This window comes from Trachemys scripta, chromosome 7 (genome assembly GCF_013100865.1).
Source record: "Trachemys scripta elegans isolate TJP31775 chromosome 7, CAS_Tse_1.0, whole genome shotgun sequence".
In the NCBI taxonomy this organism is placed as follows: Eukaryota; Metazoa; Chordata; order Testudines; family Emydidae; genus Trachemys; species Trachemys scripta.
In genome coordinates this window covers 79,714,383-79,739,598 of record NC_048304.1, presented here as the reverse complement: position 1 = coordinate 79,739,598, position 25,216 = coordinate 79,714,383, and the positions used below count along the sequence as shown (strand labels likewise).

At 40.4% G+C, this 25,216-nt stretch overlaps 1 protein-coding gene across 3 annotated transcripts in view; it reads right to left on the bottom strand.

Moving 5' to 3' along the window:
- The window catches only part of LOC117880292 (solute carrier family 22 member 15-like), a 56,502-nt gene that overhangs the window by 7,212 nt on the left and 24,074 nt on the right, over positions 1-25,216 (bottom strand). For all 3 annotated transcript variants that reach the window (XM_034776324.1, XM_034776323.1, XM_034776325.1), the window contains 4 exons: positions 24,774-24,995; positions 16,386-16,526; positions 15,085-15,170; positions 9,663-9,771 (listed from right to left, as the gene is read on the bottom strand). In XM_034776324.1, coding sequence (XP_034632215.1) covers positions 9,663-9,771; positions 15,085-15,170; positions 16,386-16,526; positions 24,774-24,995 — 558 coding nt within the window. The remainder of the gene's footprint in view (positions 1-9,662; positions 9,772-15,084; positions 15,171-16,385; positions 16,527-24,773; positions 24,996-25,216) is intronic.

Here is a 25,216-nt window from a genome sequence, read left to right as displayed (position 1 = left end):
AACCTAATCCAAAAGTCAACAACATGTTGCTCATGTAAAGCACTGTCACTACAACTCAGAGAACTGAATCCATTAGCATTCCAGAATGATTTAGAGAATATTTTCTAACATGGTACATTTTGCTCTGGCTGACTAGAACCTCCACTACCTCAATAATGTATCTACTACAGGAACTATCAAAACTGAAATGAAGGATTATGGTTAATAAACAAAAGTATAGAAAGCCCATGCCAAAGCAAACCATGGGAAAAAAAGGCAAGTGTGTTTTGAAATACAAACATATCTACCATCCTTCTCCTCCATTGTTGACATACACATTTTATGACACCTTTCAGACCATTGTGAAAGCAAGTCTTCAGATGCCGTCTCAGACAGTCTAAGGGCCTAATTCTGAGATCAGTGTAATTCCAGAGTAACTACACTGTAGTCAACAGAATTACACTGGTGTAAAACCAGTGTGAAATCAGAATCAGGCCCTAAATGTTGTTCTAATTAGAGATCATCTAAAATTCACCTGCCAAGTTTATTGTTTTAGTTCTACTATATCGTTTATACATTAGGATTGTGGAAGCACCATATACAGCTTCTCAAACTCAAAAGTGGCAGTAAGCTTATTATATCCAATTTATCTATCATATAGGTAGAATTTAGTGGCAGGTAACTGAAAACCAGAAGAATATTTAACATTTCAGTTCAGTGGATAGAAAAATTCATCAAGCAAAAAGGAAATCTACTCCACACATACTTAAAATTGATGATTTGCAAATGCTTGAGTTTCATATACAAACAAGTATTGATAATATACAGTTGTCTATGTGGTTGCATTAGGGTGAATGAAAATCCTTCCAAAGGATTTTAAAAAAATGTTAATACATTAACTCTTATTGGTCCAACTTCTATTGGTGAAATAGACAAGCGTTCAAGCTTACACAGAGCTCTTCTTCAAGTCTGGAAAAAGCTCTGTGTAAGCTTGAAAGCTTATCCTTTTTACCACCTGAGAGTCTACAGTACATTACTATTGATGAGGCTGAGATCTCACTGCAAACATTCTGTTCACAGTATGTATTCTTAAAGGGTAAGGTGCTAAAACATATTCTGAATAACCAGAGTACTCGTTTTCTGAAAACAGTATACCCTATATTTTATTAGGCTATGAAGAATCACTGACTGACATGTTTATGAAGAGTAAAAGATCAACGGAAAATGCTTTCTTATCAGTAAACACCACAAACAGTCCAGGGGTGTTCCTGAATGATTTTGTCCTGTTAAGGTAGTATCTATGCCCTTACTACAACTAGTGTATGTAGCTTAGTTTCCCCAGGGTTGACGGAGGCTTTGGGAAGAAAACTGGGAGATGAATAAACTGGTTCATACGAACTTTAAACAACTTTGGGCAAGAGGTCTGAGAGCAATCCTGTCCTTAGAAAATCATGTATAGGGAGGATCTGACACAAGGGCCTGAATCTCCCATACCCTTCAAGCTGAAGTAATGGCTCCAAAAAAGTCAGTCTTCACTGACAGGTGTTATAGTGAACAGGTTGCTAAGGGCTCAAAGTAGAGGACCCATCAACCTCAATAATGCTGTACTGAGGTCCCAAAAGGGAGGAGACTACTGAACTAGAGGAAAACCATGAATAAAAGCCTTTTAGGAATCTAGCCATTGGAGGATGAGAAAATACAGTGAGGACAGCCCTGCAGAGGAGGGTGATATACAGATATTGCTATTAGATGGACCCTTGTGGAATTAATGCAAAGATTATTTTAGAGCTAGTAAATAGTCCAAATAGTGTTGAGAAGTGAGCCAGTTGGTCCTGAGATGTCCAAATAGAAAAACCTTTTCCACTTCAGCTTTCTGTGTCAGTCCAGATGAGATTTTCCAGCTTGGGAGCAGAATGTTCTTTACTTTAACTCAATAAGTTGTTTCAGTGGATATAGGCCAGTCACATCTAGGCTGTCAGACCTATGATGGATTTGGATGTAGAATGACTGGTATTCTGCAAGACTATGTCAGACAGAGCAGAGAAGGTGACTGGGGCTGCACAGAGAGGCTGGTGAGGAAGGCTGCCATCTTACAATAACCTGCTGTGGTCATCTTCCTCAGATCAGCTCACAAGCAGACTATGGGTAGACGTGGATCACTTGTCTCTAAATGCGTGGCTATCTCTGGCAAGCACTTGATGAACACCCTCAGTGCTATAGAAAGACCAGAGGACAGGTCCTGCACTAGTAGTGAAATGTTCCCACCAGGAATCTGAGGTACATTCTGTGAGCTGGATGTTGAGACATCGAAGGTACAGAGTAGGACTTCAAACCTCTTTCTTCTTTTGAATGAGAAAATAATGGGGAATAAAAATCAGAATCTCATGATTGAGGATCCTGACGAGGGACAGGGAAGGTGGGTGGACATGGTGGTAGAGAGATTTTAGAACATATACAGTACCGATTGCTAACAAATCTCATGGTATTCCCAGTCTGGGTGTCCAAAAAAAGGCAGTTGCCAAAAGTGATGAGGGGGTAGCAAGGTAGTGATCTTCAAAAAGTTCTGCTAGGCTCTCAACAGAGGTGTAGAAACTGCTGTTCAGAGGATGTCAAGTGTGCTGTAACTCAGGAAGAGATATCTATGTTGCAACCTCTTTTTCCCCTCAGTGGCTCTGATGCCTTCTGTGGATTAAAATGATGTCCCTGTCCCCCATACTATCTGAACGAAGTTTTAGGTCTGGCTTGCTTTCTCCTTGGATAGAGTATACAAGCTCAGCGAAAATGCAAAAGTAGCTCAAGTCCTTTAATGAATGAAGGGCTTTATCAGTTTTTGACTTGAAGAGATTGTGGCCCTCAAACAGAAGACCTGCTATGGTGGTTTGGACCTCGGTAGGTATTCCTGATGACTGGAGCCAGAAGGATCTTTGCATCACCTCGGACAGCTCCCCCCAACCACCACCCCCGCCAGGCTCTCAGCTCCCAGCTCTCTGCCACAGCCGGGCGGCTGCCTTCAGGCTCCCCGCTCAGAGCCTGGCAGCTGCACTGGAGTCCAGGAGCCACCCAGACTTCAGGCATGGAGCTCACAGTGGTAATTACTGCAGCGGTTTTAAGTCGACGTACGTTTCTAGTGTAGACATGCCCTAGTCTCCTCAGGAACGCAGCTACCAAAGACATACGTCTTGTGAAAACTTGAGGAGCTGCCAACAGGCTAAAAGGCAGCACAGTGGATTGGTAATGTGAGTGTTTCACTGTGAACCTGAGCAACTTCTGTAACCTTAAAATATTGCCTCATGAAAGTAAGTGTATCTTAAGTCAAGCAAAGCATACTAGGCCCCGTGTCTGGATGGGGCAGGCACTGATGCAGAGACAGAAGGAGGAGATTGTCTAACACCTATAATCCCTACTCTTCTTTCTCCACAGGTCCTGCTGAAGAGCAGGGCCAGAGTCATGGTGGGTCTGCTGCATGGGCAGGGAGGCTAGCCCCCTCCCAGCCCCATCACCTCCATCTGCAGCTCCCCCCCAGTGGCCGAAACCCCGAACACACCCCCTCCCACGGAATAGGAATGCCTCGAATATGGTCTGGAAACTGGGAAGGGGGATGCCACAGATTCCAAAAAGGCCACAGGATAGGTTTAGGATCCCAGTGACCTCCTGGCCACCCACTCGATAGTCCTCCAGCTGAAGGATCCCTGGCAGGGTAAGTAGTGCCTCAGTGGGGAATAGTGAGAGCAGCTGTGAGGCTGGAAAATGTAGGATTCAACCTCCGATTCAGAGCAGAACAACTCTCTTTCCGTTGACTGACGGTGCCAGTGACTGGTGCCGAGTTGGAAAAGGAAGCAATGTAGCAAGAGTTGCAGGCTTCCCCTTTGAAGGTACTGAAGGATGAGCCATATGAGGCAGTCAGGGCTGACCTGGCACAGAGTCCTGCAGCAATATTGTTGCAGCTCCGAGGTCTGCCGGTACCGAGAGCACAGACTCCTGTACCGTTGGCAATATCAGTTTTGAAAAGCTCAAGAGATTTCTGGCAGCCACAAATGTCTCCAGTGTTATCAGTACCAAGACGTTGTCAGTACAGTGCGGTGCTGCAGATGTGGAAGGTGATCCCTCAGGCTCCAGCCTCAACAGTTCCTGCCTCAGTCCTGGAGTCAATGGTCCCTGTTTCTGCATTGCCAGAGAAGAGACGTGCTTGAACTTTGGCAGCACTTTACTCTTAACTGCACTTCTAGCAGATTTCAGTCCCAGAGAGCTACTCTCAGCGGTCTACTTGGAGGCCTTATGCCCCTTCTTAGGCAATGGGGATGGTGAGCAGTGGCTGGACTCAGGCAAGCAGGAAATGCATTCTTCACTGAAGCCAAAGCACTCAGTGCAGAGTCCAACTGACCTGGCTTTGATGGAGGTCTCAAGCCTGCCTCCATAAGAAAAACTTTAGTCTATTTTCATGGCCCTTTTTTGTGTGAGGCTTAAAATTTCTGCAGATCTGGCAGCGATGCCAAACACAAACTTCCTCCAAACACTTCAAGTAGCGTAGGTGTGGGATGCTCACAGGCAGTGGCTTACTGCAGGAAACACAGGGCTTGAAGTCCAGTGACTGAGGCATCCCACTGTACTGGGTATTGGATGAAATCATCAGGTGTGGTAACATTTAATCTAACTACACTAATAACTAACTAATAACTTTAATAATGCTATAAAACCATTTACAATAAAATCTAGAAAGAGCCTACTGAGAACCCTTGCAAAGGCAAGTCTGGGTGGTAAGAAGAAACTCAAGGGGCTTGAAGTCAGCTGGGCCCTTTATATTGGTGACCGGAGGGGTGTGACAGCTTGAGCCACCCCAACAGGTTTCACTGAGGGAAAAATTTCCAACAACTGTAAGCGGAGCGCACAAACACCGAGTGGAATGCATCTGTGCAATCACTCAAAGAGCTTCTGTTGCATGAACTACTTTGAGATTTTGAAATTTGGCTGAATTTCAAATCTGAACAAAACCCGAATTATTCAAAATTCTCTGAAGGAAAATTCCAGAAAAAATTGTTTTGGATTGAAACATTTTGTTTTAGCTTTGACTTTTTATTACTATATATTATCTTCTAATTTATAATTCAAAAAATAAAAACAAAGTAATTTCTAAACAAAAGTTGATTTTTTTGGTTTTAGTCAAAATTTCTGTGAAAATAATAAAATTTCACAGAATTTCAATTTTGACTGAGCTGTATTTTCCATCAGAAAATGTTGTCAAAACGCTTTTATAACCAGATCTATTAATACCTATCTATGAAAAATTAGTATAAACTAGTATATATTTTTATTTTTTATAAAGCCAAGAATCAAACTAAAAGTTACAGTAACACAACCCTTGCAGTGTCCGTGTGCTTCTCTGTGACTCTGTTACAGAATCACAGAGAAGCACACGGACATTGCAAGGGTTCACAGGTGGTAAGGAGGATCTAAGTGACGATTGGCCCTGCCTCCACACATTATGACCTGGGAGTGGGGAGGTGAAGAAAAATCTAGGGTTGCGGTGCAGCTGCAACAGACACTGCTGGCCAAAAGAATCATCTTGCATTTGCCTGGGGTGCTTGTGCACCCAGTAGTAGAAGCGATATAAACAATAATTTGAAGAAGAAATAAGTGTTCTTAGTGGGTACTATAGCTTTGTGTTGGTTCTAGTAAACTATATTCCTGGACTGAGTCATTTTCTGCCATTGTTTCTATTATAGGATTAGTCTCTGGACCAGTAGGCAATTCACTTCTGGTTTATTTGGTTCCCCACTCTCCTCTCCCACCCCCCTATATTTTCTGGATGTTAGGAAGCATATTAAGTGTCTATGGCACTAAATAGGTGTTAACTGAAATTAAAACCTGCATGTATTTTACTAGTAATAAAATTGAAGAAACGGATTGTACTATGACATCTCAGGTTTCCTCTGTTTTTAAATTTTTGTTTTTGAACAAAATATTTAATTTAACAACATACAGCATAGTTACACTTCAGTATAAAATGGGGAAAGGAATACTGAAGATGTCTGCAAAACTGCATAATACCACAAGGTGGTGCTAAAGTTTTGTTTTCAAATTAACCATCTGGCACAAAAATTGAAGTACTAGTGTGACATTTTTCTTGTATAAAATAATGAAAATATTTGAAACTAATTAAAATATCAAGAATGTATAAACAGACATAATCACTAACCTGTAAGTGAAAACATTTTTAGTATGGGTCCTGCGATGCAATAACATACTCTTTTATAAAATGTAATCAAATTTCAAGAACGAAGATAGTTTAGAAAAATGGTACTCTTCCTCGCTCCACCCCTGCTCTCCACCTCTCCAAACATAACATATGGTTATTTTTGTTCCAGAAATAAGTGTACAGATTCTCCAGGGGAACAGTGCTGTACCTGATTACCTCTCCTCTCCCCCCCCCCCCCCCCCCATCACAAATTACTTATTTCAATTACAATTGAGTATTGGTATAATTTTCAGTAGATATGCACTGTTGCATATCTGACAATAGCAGCAATATGACTTATGTAATAAAATGTTTAACCATATGATCACTGTGAAACAAACAAAAGCCAAGAAATTAAAAAACTTCTCACTCCAGGCTCAACTCACACAATTCAGACTCAGGGAGAATGATAAGTACAGGACGAGGAGGCAAACATTAAAAATACACAAAATTTTTGTAACAAAACCCAAATTCAACTAGTTTTTAGGTGAGTTAGTTATAAACCTAAAACTTGGCCCAGGTTTTCAAACACATGGATTTGTTTCATGTAAAGCTCCTCCCATGGTCTGTGACAGAAACTTCAAAATCCTGAAGAGTCAGAGTGTGCAGATCTCCTTCAGTTGTGATATTTTATAAGCTGAGAATTACTATGAACCTTTAGTGCTAAGTGCAGTTCAAGGTGTTGGTGACCATTTTTAAAAGCTCTGACTCTCCTATGACCACCCTCAACTATGCTCCTACTATAGTTCCTAGTTTATAACTCTCCAAGAGCAACAGTAGTCTTCCTTAATGGAGGGCCTCAGGCTATGGAATTTGCTCCCATTGACTGTCCCCTAGAGCTCTAGATTTGTATATTTCAAAGCAGAACAGCATCTCTTGGGTGTGCAGCCAGTTCTAATGAGCTGCAGGGAATTCCATAGCTATATAGCTTGGAACAGCAATGACAGCATAGCAGGCAGAGGCTCAGCCAAAGGGGTTTTAACTACCCACGCTCTCCTGACCTCTACAGCTAATGAAGTCATCAAACTGATTTTTACTATTTGAACTCTGAACATTATTGTCTGGTGTTTGGTCCAACCTCTTCCAACCCCTCTCTCTCACATTCCTTCCACTAACAGCCTCACTTTCCTTGTCTGCTGCTCCTTCCTTTCCCATTTCCTTCTGCGTCCCTACCTCCTTTCTTACTATTTACACATCTCCTACTGCAATTTCTCCCTACCCTCTAATAAAGAAAAATGAATAAAAGGAAAAAGAAAAGGAACTAACAAGCAGTGTGCCTAACATAGTCCTGTGACTTTGCTTATACGTGGTTGCCCCTCACCTCTTTTCTCCTTACTTATTGTTTTATTGTCCTTTCTAACTGTAAGCTTTCTGGAGAAGGTATCATATCTTCCTTTGTGTTTGTTTACGCAGCAGCAAGCACAACAGGGCCCAAATTCTGACCAGCATTTTTGGGGCACTACTCCCATATAAATGATAATATTTTGGCAGCATGGGAAAGAGAGGGAGAACAGGAAGGGTATTGTGTACTTCACTTCTGTAACTTGGCTGTTAACTTACTCCTGATAACAGGTGGGATAGTTTTTTGTCAACCTATTGTGAATTATTTAATATATGGTGGGTATTTCAGTTCACTTGTTTGCATAAAATACATCTGTAAAACAATGTGTGGTTGCTAAGGCTCTATATAAATTATTTGTTATAAATATTTAATTAAATAACATGAAGGTATAAACAAGTAACTGTTTTTCAAAAGACATCACATAATTACTACATAGGGGACTTTAATTATACAGCAGTGTTATAAGAACTCAGTTTTTTATTGCATGTGCCATACTGACGAATTAAGTTAAAAAGTTCTTCCATCATGTTAATTATGGTATTTTGTATAAGAGCAAGACAAGGGAGAAGTCATGGAGTAGAAATTTGTTATTATGAATAAGAATTTTACTAGTAAAATTAGTGATGGAAATAAGAAAAATATACCTAGGGTTATATTTAATTAGGGAAGGATTTTTGTTGTTCACATTTTTAAAGTGGATTTAGTTTTTGTGAAAGTTGCCAGTTCAAAAGCTATGGGGAATGAAGTTCTCAACCCATCAAATGGTGTAGAACATGTGTCTGACATAAAAAGTATATTCAAGTAATAAATTTTACTATCAGCTGCTTTGATAAGTGTGAAATCATGTTATTTTACTAAAAAATTAACAAACAGAAATTATAATAACCCAGCCACTAGTCAACTCCTTTTGTGTGAAAATTGTTTACATTTACATACATGCTTTATCAACTGTTTCAGACTCTTTAGCCTAACTAAAAGAAGGCTGAGGGGAGATATGATTGTTCTCTATAAATACATCAGACAGATCAATACCAGGGAGGGGGAGGAGTTATTTAAGTTCAGCACCAATGCTGACACAAGAACAAATAGATATAAACTGAACATCAATTAGTTTAGGCTTGAAATTAGACTTCCATCAGAGGAGTGAAATTCTAGAAAAGCCTTCCAAGGGGAGTAATAGGGGCAAAAAAATCTAACTGGCTTCAAGAATGAGCTTGATAAGTTTATGTAGGGTATAGTATGATGAAACTGCTACAGTGTCATGTAGCTGATCTGTGACTACTAGTAGCAAATATCTCCAACAGCCAGTGATGGGACACTAGTTGGAGAGGGTTCCGTGTTACTACAGAGAATTCTTTCCCAGCTATCTGGCTGCTGGGTCTTGCCCACATGCTCATGGTCTAACTAATCACCATATTTGAGGTCAGGAAAAAATTTACCACCAGGGTAGATTGGCAGACACCCTGGGTTTTTTGCCTTCGGCTGCAGCACGGGGCATAGGTCACTTGCAGTTTTAAACTCATCTTAATGGTGGGTTCTCTGTAACTTGAAGTTTTTATATCATGATTTGAGGACTTCAGTAACTCAGCCAGGGTTATGGGTCTATTACAAGAGTGGGTGGGGCGAGATTCTGTGGCCTGCAATGTGCAGGAGGTCAGACTAGATCAGGGGTTCTAAAACTTCATTGCACTGTGACTCCCCTTCTGACAACAAAAATTACTACACGACTCCAGGAGGGGGGAGTGAAGCCTGAGCCCAGCCACCCCAGGTGTGGGGGCCAAAGCCAAACCTCAAACCCCACTGCCCCAGGCGGGACGGGGGACAAAGCCGAAGCCCAAGGGCTTCAGCCCCAGGCAGTGGGGTTCAGCTTCAGCCCCTGGCCCCAGCAAGTCTAAGCCAGCCCTGGTGACCCCATTAAAATGAGGTCTCAACTCACTTTGAGGTCCAGACCCACAGTTTGAGAACTACTGGACTAGATGATCATGATGGTCCCAGCCTTAAAGTCTATGAATCTAAATGTTAACAATTAATGCATTAATACAAATTTAAACAAATCATTAGCCAGAAGTTATATTTCCTATGCCAAAAATTATTTAAATTTTCAATTACCTCACTACTGTTGGGTAGAGTTCAGAAGTATAAATATACACTATGTTGAAGGCAGCACTGACAGTCAATTTTCCACACAAGGCTAACAGAGCTGGACTGAAGAAAAAACCTTTGGAAGAGAGAAAATAAATAAATGTGAATATAAAGAAATATGTACACTTCTCTGGTTTTTTTGTACTATGTTGAACACATGGTCTTTTTCAAGAGACTTAAATACAAGTATAGCATTTACTCTTTGCTACTAAAGTTTGTTCTTCCAGCGTAAAAGCTATCTATCCTGTCACTTACCTTCCTATCCCAGTTCAGGAGGATATTTGGAATTAAAAACCTCTTTTCTGTAGAAAAAAAATTCCCCACAGTTCACTAATTAAGTGAAGACCTTTTTAAAAAAATTATTTTAAGCCATTTGTAAATGGGTTTTGCATAGTAATATTTTTTATAAATTTATTGTCTGACCTTGTGCGTTCCCTGTATGATCATAAATTGATGCCTAACTGATGTACTCAAAATTATGATGCTACTGCACCACATATACAGGACTTCATCACACTCACAGATGTCTTTCTGACAACTAAAATCCTTGCCTCCAGAGAAAACACATTCTGTTTTGTGACTAAGATGTATATTTCTGACCAAGAAGTCTCTCCCAATGCTTTTTGGGAAACCCAAGGTTACTAGCAATAGTAATGACATGAGAGAGGGAGAGAAAAAAAAAGAAAAGGTGGGATTTTTTAAGGAAAAAAGTCAGAATTATGTTCCAAGAACTGTATTTCAGATTCTTCCTCCAATTCTGGGTTCAACTTATTTGGATCAAGTCATGTTGGCTAAGTATTGGAAAAGATAGTTTCTCAATTGTTTTTTATTTTTGTCCTTGTATGATTCCAATTCTTTTTAACTGGATCAAGCCAGATTTCTACTTGAACTGAAATACTAGTGTCATCAGCATATACACTGGAACTCTGAAACTTCCTTCAATTGCTTTTCCAAGTTTCATGTCTTCCTGCAGAAATCTTTGTAATGTAAAGGGGATACAAAGGTTATTCAAAAAATCTTCCACGTGCTCAATGCAAATGTCAACCTACATCTACTAGCTGGATGCAAACGCAGGAACCCAGTCTTCCTGATAATTCCACTGAGTGTCATTGGGAAACTGGGGCATCAATTTTCTTTTTTTCAATCAACAAATCATGAAGCTGAGGGTGTTTGCAGCACCTTTTTAAATTCCACAGTGCATTTTAGAACTTCATTACTGCTTTTTCAGTGAGGCTTAAATGATGTGCTGAACAGCCATACATTAGACATTTACGATTATTATACCTGAGGTGTTATCATGTTATTCCTGAGGCAAAAGACAAAAAGACTCACTTTCCGTATTTCTCTTTGCATTCCTGGATGGCATCGTTAGCAACTCTAGCACAATATTCCATGGCCTTTTTTTCAGAAGTAGAATCAATAGTATTAAACACAGTTTCTCCTGAATGGATGTTGATAACCATCAGTGAGGCAATTCTAATTTTTAATCAGCAATTTCACATCAAGTGTCAACATGAAACCTTTCAGTTCTTCCATTATTTCTTCGCCTGAAGCATCTAGTAGTGGCCCTGTGAATTTAAATCTGTCTGGAGGAATATATCCAAAGGAAAGTTCTTCAAATATTTTTGATAATGGGTAATTTTGTGCTACTATTTTGGGCAGAATTTTGTGAAAATGATGTTAGAAAATAAGAAAGTTCCAAATTTCTTATCAAACTCAAATCTTTGCCATTCAGTTATTTTTTATGGTATAATCACCAATTGGTTGATCTTTGCCATTTTTTGTGTGTCAGAGATGACCAGAGATTGCTCATAAATGAAGTTGATATTAAGCAACTGCTGGAGCACCTGGAATAGGGAATGGTCACCATGACTATGCTTTTATGATAATGGCATCAAAAATGTTGCACATGAAGGGTCATCATACAGATTAATGTTTTACTCTTCCGCTTCGGTAGGCAAAGTTTTATTCAATGGCACTTTCCATCTTGAAGAACCCAAATATATGTTTATATTTTACTGCAGAAGAACTATCCATGCAGGAAACTGTAGCCCTCAAAGTCCCTATTACACAGATTAAAATTCTGTCTGGCACTCACAGTCAAACACTAGAAAAAGTCCCAGGATATGATTAATTCAATATGAATTGCTTTTTTAAAAAATTTCTCTCCCAGATACACAAAATAACTTTCAAATTCAATGGACCATTGACATCAATGGAAGAGCTGCACAAGTTAAAAGAACATTCATGTTGTATACTACCACGCAAATCTAAGTAAATAATTTTCTCCTGTTGGAACTTGCTACCTTTGTTCACCAGAGTCCATTACGAGAGACAAAAATGGAGGAAGCTGCTCCTACCTCTTAGAATTATTTTTGAAACCAAATAAAATTATAGCTTAGTTTGCCCCACTTTCCAACTCAGAGTCCCTACGAATGAATGTCTTAATCCTAAAAGAATGGGAAGGAGGGGTGGATGTGGGACTATAAGAAAGTTCTAATTGTGTTTTAAATTTAAAAAATAAGTTTTTAAATTGACCAATAGACAGCATTTTTAATGGCTGAAAAGTTGTAATTTGTCTTATTCCACATGTGAAATGATTTGGATCTATTTTGGTTGATAAACAAGTTGAGCTATCTAGAAATCAAGATAGATTTCTGATAGATGAGGGCATGCAGTGCATGTGTTTAGTACTTAATTATAATTTTAAATCCACTATAATAAAATCAAGATTTTTTTGTTAAATATTCAAGGAATGCAGACTCGGGCTAATAAAAATTGCTTTGTTCTAATAACTACAAGGTCAGATTAGAGAGGGAATAATCCTCACTTCATGCTGGGAACTGAATCAGACTGTATGATGCTGGGAGCTGAATGGTTTAACTGTCTACAATCATTCTGGGCCAAGAACCAATTTTCCTCAGACCAGGCTAGAAACTGACACACATGGTAACTTTATCAATTACCCACAACACCAAAACTCCAAATGGAGTAGGTTTTATGAAATTCAGCAGTGCTTCAGCAATCATTACTCTGTGCTAGTGCACTATCTTTAAAGATTTTTTTTTTTTTTTACTCTTGCTTTGACACATGGATGAACATCATGCTGTCTTTAAAAAACCATCAGAAAAAGTAAAAAATTAATTTGGATTGAAAGGGACTGAAATGAAAGTCAGTCCATCACATAAAATAGCAGAAACTACTATTTATTTCTGCCTGTATGCCAAATATAGATACACTTCTACCCCGATATAACACGAATTCGGATATAACGCGGTAAAGCAGCACTCCCAGGGGGCGGGGCTGTGCACTCCGGTGGATCAAAGCAACTTCGATATAACACAGTTTCACCTATAATGCAGTAAGATTTTTGGGCTCTGAGGACAGTGTTATATCGGGGCAGTGGTGTATAACTTTTTCTTAAATCAGTGTATTTTAAAAAGTGGTTAGAATTCAGTGTCTATTGAAAGCTGATATTTGGGGCTGCAGCCCCACATTAGCAGAATAAGCTACCTGTTCCACTGAAACTGACACCAATGTTATATGGTTTTAATAAATGTTTGATCCTTCATTTGCTCACGGGTATAATATAAATTGAGGTTGCAATTGCTCAATGCAGTTTAATATTTCAGACTGAGTGCTCTTGCATTCTATTACTATTGTACTGAAGTGTGTTATGGTAATATAGTATATCTTATCCTTCTCAAGCACTCATGCAAATGAGATGTGTATCTCATGAGGCTATCCCATTGAGAAAAGTTTTACATTAAAAAGGGGGAAAAAATGCTTACTTGTAATTCTGTTTCTCTGAAGATATAATTCCAAAAAGATTTCCACTCCTAAGCCTTAGGTCATTACCACAAGCCTGGAAGAACTCCCTCAGCGCTTAAATAATTTTGACCCTTGAGGCTCGCAGTAGCAGGATAGAGAGAGAGAGAGAGTCAGGTCCCCTACTGGCTGTTGCATGCTGGATATAAATGCTTCCCGTTGAACATTTCAGTCAGTTCCTTTGGTTTCACAAGATGTGAAACTCCCAGGATGGTCATCCAATTCAAAATGGTTAATTAGGACTCAAAATAAGTCCCACCCCCAAAACACAAAAACTAAGTGCAAACACTGAGGCACCTTAAAAAGGGACTAATCCCCAAACTCTGGGGGAGTTATGGTTACTCAGTGAGAATCCCTTTGTAATGGCATCTCCAGAGAGCAAGACTTACACATAAGTAATTCTTTCTTCTCTAAAGACCTTATCCACCATGATTCTTACTCCTAAACAGTAGGAAGCGGGGTGAATGTCCCAAAAGAAAAAATAGGTAAGGTTGATACATGCAGCAACGACGTGGCTATTGCCAATAGCGAGAACAAGAAGCAGCCTTAGCTTTAATTACAACTGAGTTCAGCACTTTGATGACAACTACCTATCTGGTCTTAGTCAGGGGAAGGATCTACACCAGCATGGAAGGCGTTAGCACTGAGTCCTGGAGCTCAAAAGCTGTGGCTAGCTCAGGCTTACACTTTGAGAATTTACCCTTTGCAGTACTCTGGACTGGCCTTGGGCTAGACTTACAGGAATCCCTAGGATGCCTTAAAGAGGGATTTCAGGCACTCCAATATCTTTTTCAGTACACTGGGTAACATCAGCAGGCAAATTTGACATACCCACATATCAAGGTTAACTCCTAGGCAAATGACGTATTGAATACAGTTATGCAAACTGGACACAATCGTGTTGCACTAATATTCATATGTTCACAGAATTTAAAACTACAATCTCTTTCTAGTTTCCATTCTTATATTATTTTCCATTCAGTACAAACTAAAAATTCATATAGACAATGACTTGTTTATATTGCTCTATATTCTATACACTGAAATGTAAGTACAATATTTATATTCCAATTGATTTTTTTTACAATTATATGGTAAAATGAGAAAGTAAGCAATTTTTCAGTAATTACTTGCTGTGACACTTTTATATTTTTATGTCTGATTTTGTAAGCAAGTAGTTTTTAAGTGAGATGTAAATCAGGCTCCTGAAAGGGGTATAGTTGTCTGAAAAGGTTGGGAGCCTCTGCCGAACAGTATCTCAATAGTAACACTACTATTTTGTAACATTAAATAAAATAAAATGTACATATGAGTAGATAGCTCAAGATTCTACAATGAATCTGGTAGGATTTTTTAAAAACTACTGTAATAATTGTGAAAATACCGTTTGTCACAACTTTATTCAATAGTTTGTACCATGTCCAGTTCTAATGCAATCAAAATATCTCCAAAATATACAGAGACTTTACTAGCCCCCTACTACTTCCTAACCGATTAGTTGAGTTTAATTGTAAAACAGTTATCTGTAGATAGACTAACTCAAGTTTCAGTACATACTCACCAGAATTTTCTGGTAAAATCATAGTAAATATACATGCAAACCCTGCAAATATCAGAAAATAAGTTGTAGTTTTACGTCTTCCAGACCTAAAAGGAAAAAGAGCACATGGTTAGATAAGGTTAAAATCTAAGCTCATCAAGACAGAAAACTTGCCTTTTTGTAATTGTCTGTGAAAAGCCAAGGGCTGTAATAATAATAATTATAGACATATTGTACCATGTTTCAGACAGTGGTTTCAGTTATGTAATTACATATTTTTTTAATTACAGTGCATTAGTATTCACAGAAACTGTTTTCTAGCAAAATGTTTGATTTTTTTCTCTAAAAAGTTTAAGTGAATTCATGATTCATGAAAACTGTCAACTTCTGCAACAAATGAGCGAGGGGGTCCTATAAACAACAGCCTCATTCACTACACAGCCTTGATTCATTCTGTGAGCACAATCCATTCTGTGCAAAGAATGAGACTGGGATCCTGTGGAAAATATAATACATGCTCGAGTAATTAAGAGATTATTTAATAATGCATACACACAAGGGAACTGAATTAAGGCTGGATAGGCAACCTTCATTCTGGCCTTTCTAACCCGCATGCTTGATTGTGCAACCTTAATATTCTTTTACATAGTTTTTGTTGTAATATAAAGTAAAAAGTATAAAATACATTTTATATTTAAATCTTGACAAGAATACATACGACTCCACAAAGGCTATTTCCGCACCTGTTTACTTTGGAATAAAAGTGAAGTGGACCTGACTGAGAAGAACCAGCCAACAGTCACATTTGCAGTATTATATTATATACAATTGATATTTACTTACAAGGGATTACAAATATATTTGATTCTCAGTCAGTAAGTTAGAAAATCACTGATAGTTCAGCTGAAAAGTTAAATATATTTCTAGAATAGGGAACGTGCTTTTTACTCAGTTTATACTGTAAAATATATTAGCTATATCTATATATTTCTCTTAGCAGCAGAATTCTGGATTATTTACAATCAACATAGAATATTTGCATTAAAATGATCCTTTTCACCCTTTTGAAATAAAATGTAAGAATTTCTTAATGCATTGTAGATTAAGGCTTATACCAAACTTCAGGCTACCTGGCTTGTTACAGATAATATCTTTTAAACTTTTATAACTACATACATCACTATGCCCTCATAATAATGGATAAAAAAAAAGTTCTCAAATACAGATGAATATATTCTCAACAAATTGCACAGGTTTCAGTGCAATATGTATGATTTTAGCCTTACAATATAGACATAAAACTAGAAAGTTACTATGCTTACCAGGATTTCTCAATAAAAAACATGCAGAGAGGAAATGCAGGAACTTCTATAAGGCCATAAAGAGCTACATTTAGATACAGATTTCCTCCTAATTCACCAGCATTGAATGTTAGGCCATAGTATACAAGGCTGCAGACATACCTGAAAACATCCATAAAGTTTGATTAGTTTTGATAATAAGCATTTAAAGCTAAGATCTTCAGTTAAAATGTATTTAAATATGTACTGGTAGTACAAAGAGAATTATTTCACACACAGCATTATGGATCCCATTCAAAGAAAGAAAAGATACCACAGATCCTACTTAAAGTCACAAAAAAACCCGATATTCTTGCCAAAGTATCACCATAAATTAATATTACATATATATACACACACACACACACACACACACACACACAGAACAACCTGTGGAGATTTGACATTCCATAAGTATTTTTAAAAACTGTTTAATAGACTGAATAGATGTTAACTTCTATTCTATTAAATATATAGCTACGTTTTCTATACATCAGACAAGTACATGAAAGTAGAACAGACTGTCCAGCCTCACAAAAATAATTCATGTAACAAATATAAAAAGGTTAATAAAGTGTATTGTCCAGCTAGGAGCAAAGTTTCATTCTCATGGATCAAATATATTACCTCTTTTGACCCAAGCAGTTTGCCAAATTTGGGGTGTTGCAGGTTGTTCCAGTTAGAAGTTTATGATGGAGTCAGGTATTTTCTTTGATGCTGTCACTGTGCCTCAGTGGGTCACAGCTGAGAATGCCAAATTCAGGACTAACTGCTGAGAAATAGGGCAGACTCATCCCAAACTGGTGGTCATTCTATCATTAGATTATATCAAACCAGTAACAAAAGTAAACTTTTGGAACAGACTGCTGGCTTGTAAAGTCTCTCTGGTAACTTCTGTTGTTCGATGTTTGGCTGCATGTGTGTTCTCACTGTGTGCTATCCCAGCTCTGCGCGGATAGTTGGCACAGCAGACTTGACTGAACTGTTCAATAAGCACAGACCCGTTCATAGTGAAGGAACATGGGCAGGTTTATTGTTAATGAAGCACAGTTCTAATGTCCTGGCTCAATGGTTACAGGCATGGGCGGCAGGTATCATAGGCTGGAGGAGGCTGGGCCTCCCCAAACAGCCAGGTGTGGGCCTGCCCATGCTCTGCCCCCAGCTCCCCCATGCAGTGGCCCTGGCTCAGGCAGCTCAGCCTGCCCTCTTGGCACTCCTGGGCTGGGGGGAGGGAGGTTAGCCTGGGGCAGCCGCTGGTGGCCATGGGGAGGGGCCTCTGGGCTCCGGCAGGGGGCAGGGCCAAGGGCAGAAAGGGCGGGGTTGGAAGCTAGCCTCCCCCAGCCGGCAGTCCATGTGCCGTCCATGGTTACAGGTACACTAACTCATGTTTGCCCGTTGCAATGGAGTGGCTCAGTTAACAGCAGAACTTCCCATTATCCCCTAGGCCAGCCAAAGACACTCCCTCTGAGATACCTCTTTATACACCAATACAAACAAGTTACGTATTGCCCCTCTGACATGGTTAGGTGACACTCTCTGGCGTATTTAGGTGACACTCATTACCTTGTACATGTTGGTTCAATCAAAACATCTCTATCCATTATATTGGCATCCTGATCTTATCTTTAAGATGGATCAGCATGTTCCTATTATCGTTGGGGAATGTGTTGGAATTGAGGTGTTCTGGTACCACCTTTCTGGAATGTGTTTGCATGTGTGTTCTGTACCTAGAACTTCTTAGTAATGTGTGTTTCTGAAATATCAACGCTGTTCTTGCCAGATTCTGTGAGCAAGGCCTGTCTCTTGCTCACAACCTGACTTTGCTTTATAGCAGCAAAGCTTTGACCACTACTTTAAACCAGGCCTCATACCAGGGCTTATGTCTCAGGCTCTCTTCCTACTACAACTTCCAAAACTTTTTGTTGTAAATCCACAGTCCAGAGAATCAGAGCAGGTAAGAAGCAAAATGGAGATCTCAGGGGTATTTTATATCCTCTGCCACATGCCTGGAAATTTATTGTCTCAAACAAAGCTCACAGCCCAGTTTGTGGAAAGTTACTGACACAAGATGGAGTCCAGGGTCACAAGAGCATATTACGTGTCCTTACATGGCTTGATGACTCACATGGGATAGCCATTGGCCCCTTGGAGGCTGGGACATCTGCAGGAAGAGCTATCTGGGCGGAATGAGTTTCTTCTATGGTCCATTGTGAGAGCTAAATGTCATTGATGAGCCATCAGTACATAGCTGTTTGGTCCTGATGTAAATCTCATCTGGTGGGTGTTACCCAGAATACAGCACATATGTATGATGCCAGTACATAGCCAATATTTATGACTTTATATGAATGTATCTTTTTTTTATCTGAACAGGATAATCGTACTTAGCAAATCATAACTTTTCCATTGACACCTCACGTGACATACTTTGTACAAGATATGTTGCAATTGTATAACAGTGGCAATATCAATGATATAAATGGCCATATTCAATCATTCAGCATTACAGATGCAATCTTGTTTATTTATAAGGAATGTACAAAGTCCTCTTTGCCACAAACACAGGAGGAACCCAAAAACAGGAGATAGGCGTGAGGCTGAAAGCAAAGCAATTCTTTTGCCAGCACCAAACCCAGAAACCCTACTTTTGCTAGGCTTCTCTCAAAGTCACAAACCATGGTTGTCCAGGCTGTGTGTGTGTCTCTCTTCCTGTATTACTGCACATGGCAAGTAATCTTTACTTCATTGAGTGATGTTCCTATGGGTGCTCAACTGTATCGCTGTGCCCCTAGTTGGAAGGCTGGGGCTTCGGAGTGGCCCAATGAGTCCGCAGTGGCGTTCTGGTGTCCAGGGAAGTATGCAGCTGAGATGGTGATGCCGTGCTGGATACACCAATTCTATAACTTTAGTGCCTCCAAGCATAGAGAATGAGACCTCACTCCACCTTGCCTGTTGACGTAGAACATGCAGGCAATATTGTCTGTCATGACTCTGATAGTGCAATGTGTGATCAGTGGGAGAAAATGTAGGCAGGCATTGCAGACTGCTCGTAACTCTAGGAGGTTGATATGTAGAGTGAATTTGGTTAAGGACCATCTGTCCTGCACTGTATGAGTGTGAGGTGCGCTCTCCAACAGATTAAGGAGTCAGTTGTTAGTATCATGGACAGTGCTGGTTAAAGGAAAGGGACCCCAACACGGATGTTTTTGGGCTGTGTCCACCAGAGTAGTGAGTCCTTGACCTTCATAGGCATGGACAGAAGTTTGTGAAGGCCGTGTCTGTGAGGAACATAGACTGTACAGAGCCACACCTGGAGATAACACGTGTAACTGTGTATACTTTACTACGAATGTGGCAGCTGCCATATGGCTAAGTACCTGGACACATGTCCTGGCTGAGATCTGGGGATAGGTTCTCACCATCTGTGAAATAGGAGGAAGGCTCTGGGTTGTTTGGCATCCAATTGTGCCCTGATAAACTCCAGTTGTTGCACTCGTGTTAGCATAGATTTCTCCAAGTTTATGCGAAGGCTGGGGCTCAAGAAAAAGTCCATTGTCATTCAGGCGGCATGAAGGGCGTCAGTTTCGGATGAGGCCTTGAAGAGACAGTCATCTAAGTATGGAAATATTACGACGCCCACTTTGCATAGGTAGGCAGCCACTACCTCAAGGACTTTGGAGAATGAGGGGCTGTGCAGAGTCTGAAGGGCAGTACTTTCTATAGTGATCAGTTCTCATGATGAATCAGAGGAACCGTCTGTGGACAGGGTGTATTATGATCCGAAAATACACGTCTTGGAGGTCGAGGGCTAAGAACCAGTCCCCCTGTTCCAGTGCTGAGATAATGGTGGAGAGAGTAACCATCTTGAAGTGTTGCAGTTTGTCGCACTTGTTTAGGTTTCAAAGGTCTAGGATCAGTCTCCACCCGTTGGATTTCTTTTGGATCAGAAAATAATGGGAGTAAAAAACCTTCCCTCTATGGGACCAGCTCTATGGCTCCCTGTTGCAGAAGGTGGTTTATTTCTTCTCATGGAATGCGTTCGTGATAATGGTCCCTGAAGAGGGAAGGGGAGGGAAGGAGGGAGGGTGGCTGGGTGGGTTAGATAGGAATGGGATGGAGTAGCCTTCCTTAATGATCTCTAGAACACATCTGTCTGAGGTAATCAGCATCCATGATGGAAAGAAACGGGCCAGACGGTCGCCAAACTGGCAGGATGTTGGAGATGACTGTTGTGATTAGAGCAGGTTTCTTGGGGCCTTGACCACACCTTCAAAATTGTTGTTTGGCCAAAAGTGTGAGAGAGATAGCTCCTTGAGGAGGAGTCATATGTCTGCATTTGGTAGGGGGCTTCGGTCAACTTGTTGGGTGTCCTACTGTCAATGGGGAATGTACTGCGGTGATTGGGATCACGGGGAAGGTTGGTATTTCCCTGGTCATCTCTTCAGTATTTCATGCCAAGAGAACAGAGTGTTGCTCGCACATCCTTAAGGGAGTGTAGGGATTCAGCTGTACGCTCAGCAAATAATTTGGGGCCCTCAAAGGGTAGGTCCTCAACGGTGGTTTGTACCTCCTTAGGGAGGCTAGAGAGGTGCAGTCATGACACCCGTCTCATGACTACGGCAGTCGCAATAGAACTGGCAGCGGTATCCATGGAGTCCAAGGAGGCTTGTAAAGCTGTATGGGCCAAGCTGTATGGGTAAAGCTGTATGTCCTTTGGATACAATGCCTGGAGTTGCTCCTTTTTGTCATCAGGAAGGTCTTGGCACAGTTCCTATATTTTGGAATAACTGAGATAACTGTATTTGGCCATAAGAGCCTCATAGTTCGATATTTGGAACTGGAGCATAGTGGATGAACAAGCCTTGCAACCAAATAGGGCCAATCACTTCCAATCCCTTTCATAATCATGGGGATTGAATGACGTTTTGAGAATGCCTGGTCTAGACAGTGGGCTGGAATCACCAATGTAATTTAATCTAAATAGAGGTTGGTATTGTTGTCCCTTTTCATGCACAGCATTGACCACTAAGGAATTTGAAGTCAGACGAGAAAAAAGAAAATTCCATGTCCTTTGCAAGAATGTAATATTTTTTGTCTACCCACTTGCAGGTAGGCAGGATGGACGCTGGGGTCTGCCATAGCGCCTTGGTGTGGTCGAGAAGGGCCTCACAGACAGGGAGGGCTATTTTGGAGGATGAAAATGCATGCAAGATGTTGAGCAGTTTGTGCTGTTGTTCTTTCACTTCCTCAGAAGGAATCTGGAAAGAGTCTGCTATCATGCCAAACAACTTCTGGAAGTATTTAAAGTCATCAGCTGACGCATGGAGTAGAGGCATGATACCCTCATCAGGGGAAGAAGAGAAGAAACAGTGGCAGCAGAACTTCCTCCGCCAGTTCTTCTTCCTCATCAGCTATGGAGAGAGGCTCAGTCTCTGGTAGTCAAGAGACCAATGGAGATGGCGAACCTGTAGGCCTTCAGCTTTGCTCTATGAGAGGCTTCCCAAACTATGCTTTATACATGGCCCAAGGATCCCAGTATGGCCAATGTGGAGGGAGTGACACATGGGGTTGCATCCATGGTAGTCCATATCAGGGCCCTGGTCCGATTGTGGATAGTAAGGACATGTAGAGGACACCTTTTTTGCCTGTCAAGAGTATGAGGGCGGGACAATGTACTCCTCCTCCTCTTCCTTGCTGGGAAAGGGCAGTGCTGTCCTCAGAGAGGAAAGAGAGCAACGCTGTGATTCCAGAGAAGAGGACAGAAGTGGAGGGAGGTTGTGTCTGAGTAGTGGTAACTGAGGCAGATCAGATACAAGCAGATACTTGGGGTATCTGAACTCTTGGGGGTAGGCGGAGGGGGTGTATCAGTGCCAAGGGAGAGGTTCATTCTCTTGAGCAGCCAGTAGATGGAGTTGAGCACTTGCTCAACGCTGAGGATTTGCTCGGTGCTGAAGACTTGCTCAGTGCTGGTGGTTTCATCAGTGCCATGGTGCTCGAAGTTGATCTGGTTGGCGTGGTCAGCACCGTTCTTGAAGGTCTCATGTCCTGTCTATGTTGCTGACAGCTGTAGGTCTGCCTGCTTAGGGTCTTTAGATCTGTGCTTAGCTCTAGCACTGGAGATACTTGGATGGTCCCTGGAGCTATGTCCCCTTTCTGAGGATGTCGAAACAACTGACCTGGCAGGGAGTGGCGTTCTGGTGGGCAGAGCCTCAGATGGTGATGAGGGAACCTGTTTCTTCCCGTTAGCACAGGAAGGGAAGATTTTCTTTTAGAAGGACATGGCAAATCAGGGCCAGTGAATGACCTAGCGGAATGTGAGAGCTGCCCGGGGGGAAGTGTCTGGGCCAGGGTCTGATGCTGGACGCAATGATCTCTCCATGAGAAGTCGTAACCAAACGTCCCGGTCTTTTCTGGACCTGGCAGTCAGGTTGTGGCAAGGAGTATACTTTTGCGACATATTATGTATATATGGAGAGGATGAGAAAGGAAAGAACTACTGAACTACACTAAAACTAACAGGTAAGGCACTATCTAACAGGTCAAAATGAGAAGCAGGCTCTGTGGCAGATTCCATAAGAACAGCCTACTGGGTCAGACCAAAGTATCTAGCCCAGTATCCTGTCTTCTGACAGTGGTCAATGTCAGGTACCCCAGAGGGAATGAACAGAGCAGATAATCATCAAGTGATCCATCCCCATCCCAGACTCAAGGTGGTAGAGAAGGAACTAGGCAGTGGTCAGACTGCACAGCGCTATATCTAAAGGTAATAAAGAAATCCAGACTAATTTTTTTTTGGCATACTGAAGACTTACAAAAACATAAACTATTATTTAGTCATAGGTCAGAAGGTTAGTAATAGGTGTTCCCGATCAGCTTAAACAAAGTTAGAGCTCTTCCTGTGACTTATTGTTGCTCTGGTCAAGGGCCTTTATTTTCAAATGTGTGATCTCCTCTCCCATTATGGGCCCATTTTTGAAACTGTGCTTCATGCAATCAAGGGCGCTAAGCCCAGTGCATATGTTACCAACAGTGCACCCACATTTGATATTTAAAAAAAAAAAAAAAAAAAAAAAGTGTGCACCTGCATTTTGTCAAGTCCTGTAGTAATTACAGCAGTAATTAGAAGATAAAGGGGTAAGAAACTAACAGCAGAAATGCAAGAGACCTACAGGCCTACATAAAACAGCTTAAGCATTTAACATAAGCATAAGGCCTTAGGGAGCCTGAGTAGGAATAGTTGCTCAATAAGTTAGCATAAGTAAGTAAACTAACAACGAGTCACAAGATGGCATAAGACTTTATTTATTGTTTTGTAATAATCACAAGTGTTACAAACTGCTGGTAGGTAACTGCAAGAAGGCAGTTTATACCAGTTTAAAGTATTTTTGGAGGAGAACGTTAGCAGATGCTCAACCGCAGGTAACCATAGTAATCCAATTGATATTAATCAGCTTTGCTTAATTAATATACTAACCTATAGGATAATGACATTCCAATATTACCAGGGTGAGAAAGTTAAGATATGGTAAAGGAGGGAAGAGTTATGCATAAGGACCATCAAGGCCTATAAAACATCTGGTCTTAGGTACAGCCATTGGAGTGCTTCATCAGCATGCCAGAGTTGGACTGAGATCGGTCTCAACTTTTAGAGCTCTCCTCAAGGATAGAGTGAGTATATACCTGTAATGGTGCCAGTCGCACTGACAGTGTTATATTATATAACTACACTTGTTTGGATGGTTTTACTTATCAGACTAATTGTAATAATAAAACATTCACAGTTGCAGAACATCTTCCCTGAGTACTGTTGTCACTGCCGTGCCTTATAGGCAGTAATTCTGACAAGAACCTAACATATTAGCATGCTAATTGGGTAAACTAAATCAATAATCTAATCAATAATTAATTAATAGATCAGGCAACATGTGAAAGCTAATGACTAGATGGCGTGCCCATACTTTGCCCCCACTGACATCTACATCGGTCTATATTTAGCTCTTTGTTTCATTTTTACACCTACATTTTGACAATTCATATATTTAGTATATATTCAGTCAGAATGTAAGATGGAAACAATTTTTATTAATTTCTGCATTAGCATTTAATTTTGTTACCGTTTTGTTGTCTCCAGCTAATGTCTTATTAGTCTTTGGAACAGTTTCCAGATAATACAACTTGATCAAAGGCATTATAATATAATACCAGCACAATTTTTCAGAAAACCAATGCCTGGAATTACTAACAGAAAAACTCAAAATTTTACTTTGAGAAAGCTATTATTAAATGAAGGGAAGAAATTGAAAATCTTAATCAGTTTCTCACCTTTGACTAATTCTTGCCATCTCAGCACACTTCCTTTTTATTACTTACCAGATATACATCAAGATGATAGTTCGCCATCGAAGGACTGGGTGTTTTACTAGGTTTAGGACACCGGATGCTGAGTCATTCTTTTTCATTGTTCCTGCACATGGTTTCAATTTTATAGCCAACCTTTCTTTTCCATTACCACAGGCCAGGTATTGAAGCACATCCTCTGCTTCTGCAGTATTCCCCTGGGAATACAGCCATCTTGGTGACTCTGGAAGCATACTACCAAAGAAAGATACAATAGTGAAAGTTCAGTCCTACTAACAAAGTACTGTATTAATTTTCTTTCTCTGCAAAACCCCTCAAGTATCATCTTGTAAAGCAACTGTATATTACATCCAAACATTTGAGATCATCTAACTTATAGTACAAGCAAGTTAAAACCCAGATATTTTCTCAGCCAGTTTGTATCAGGTGCCCAAATTCTTTTAAAACCATGTAAA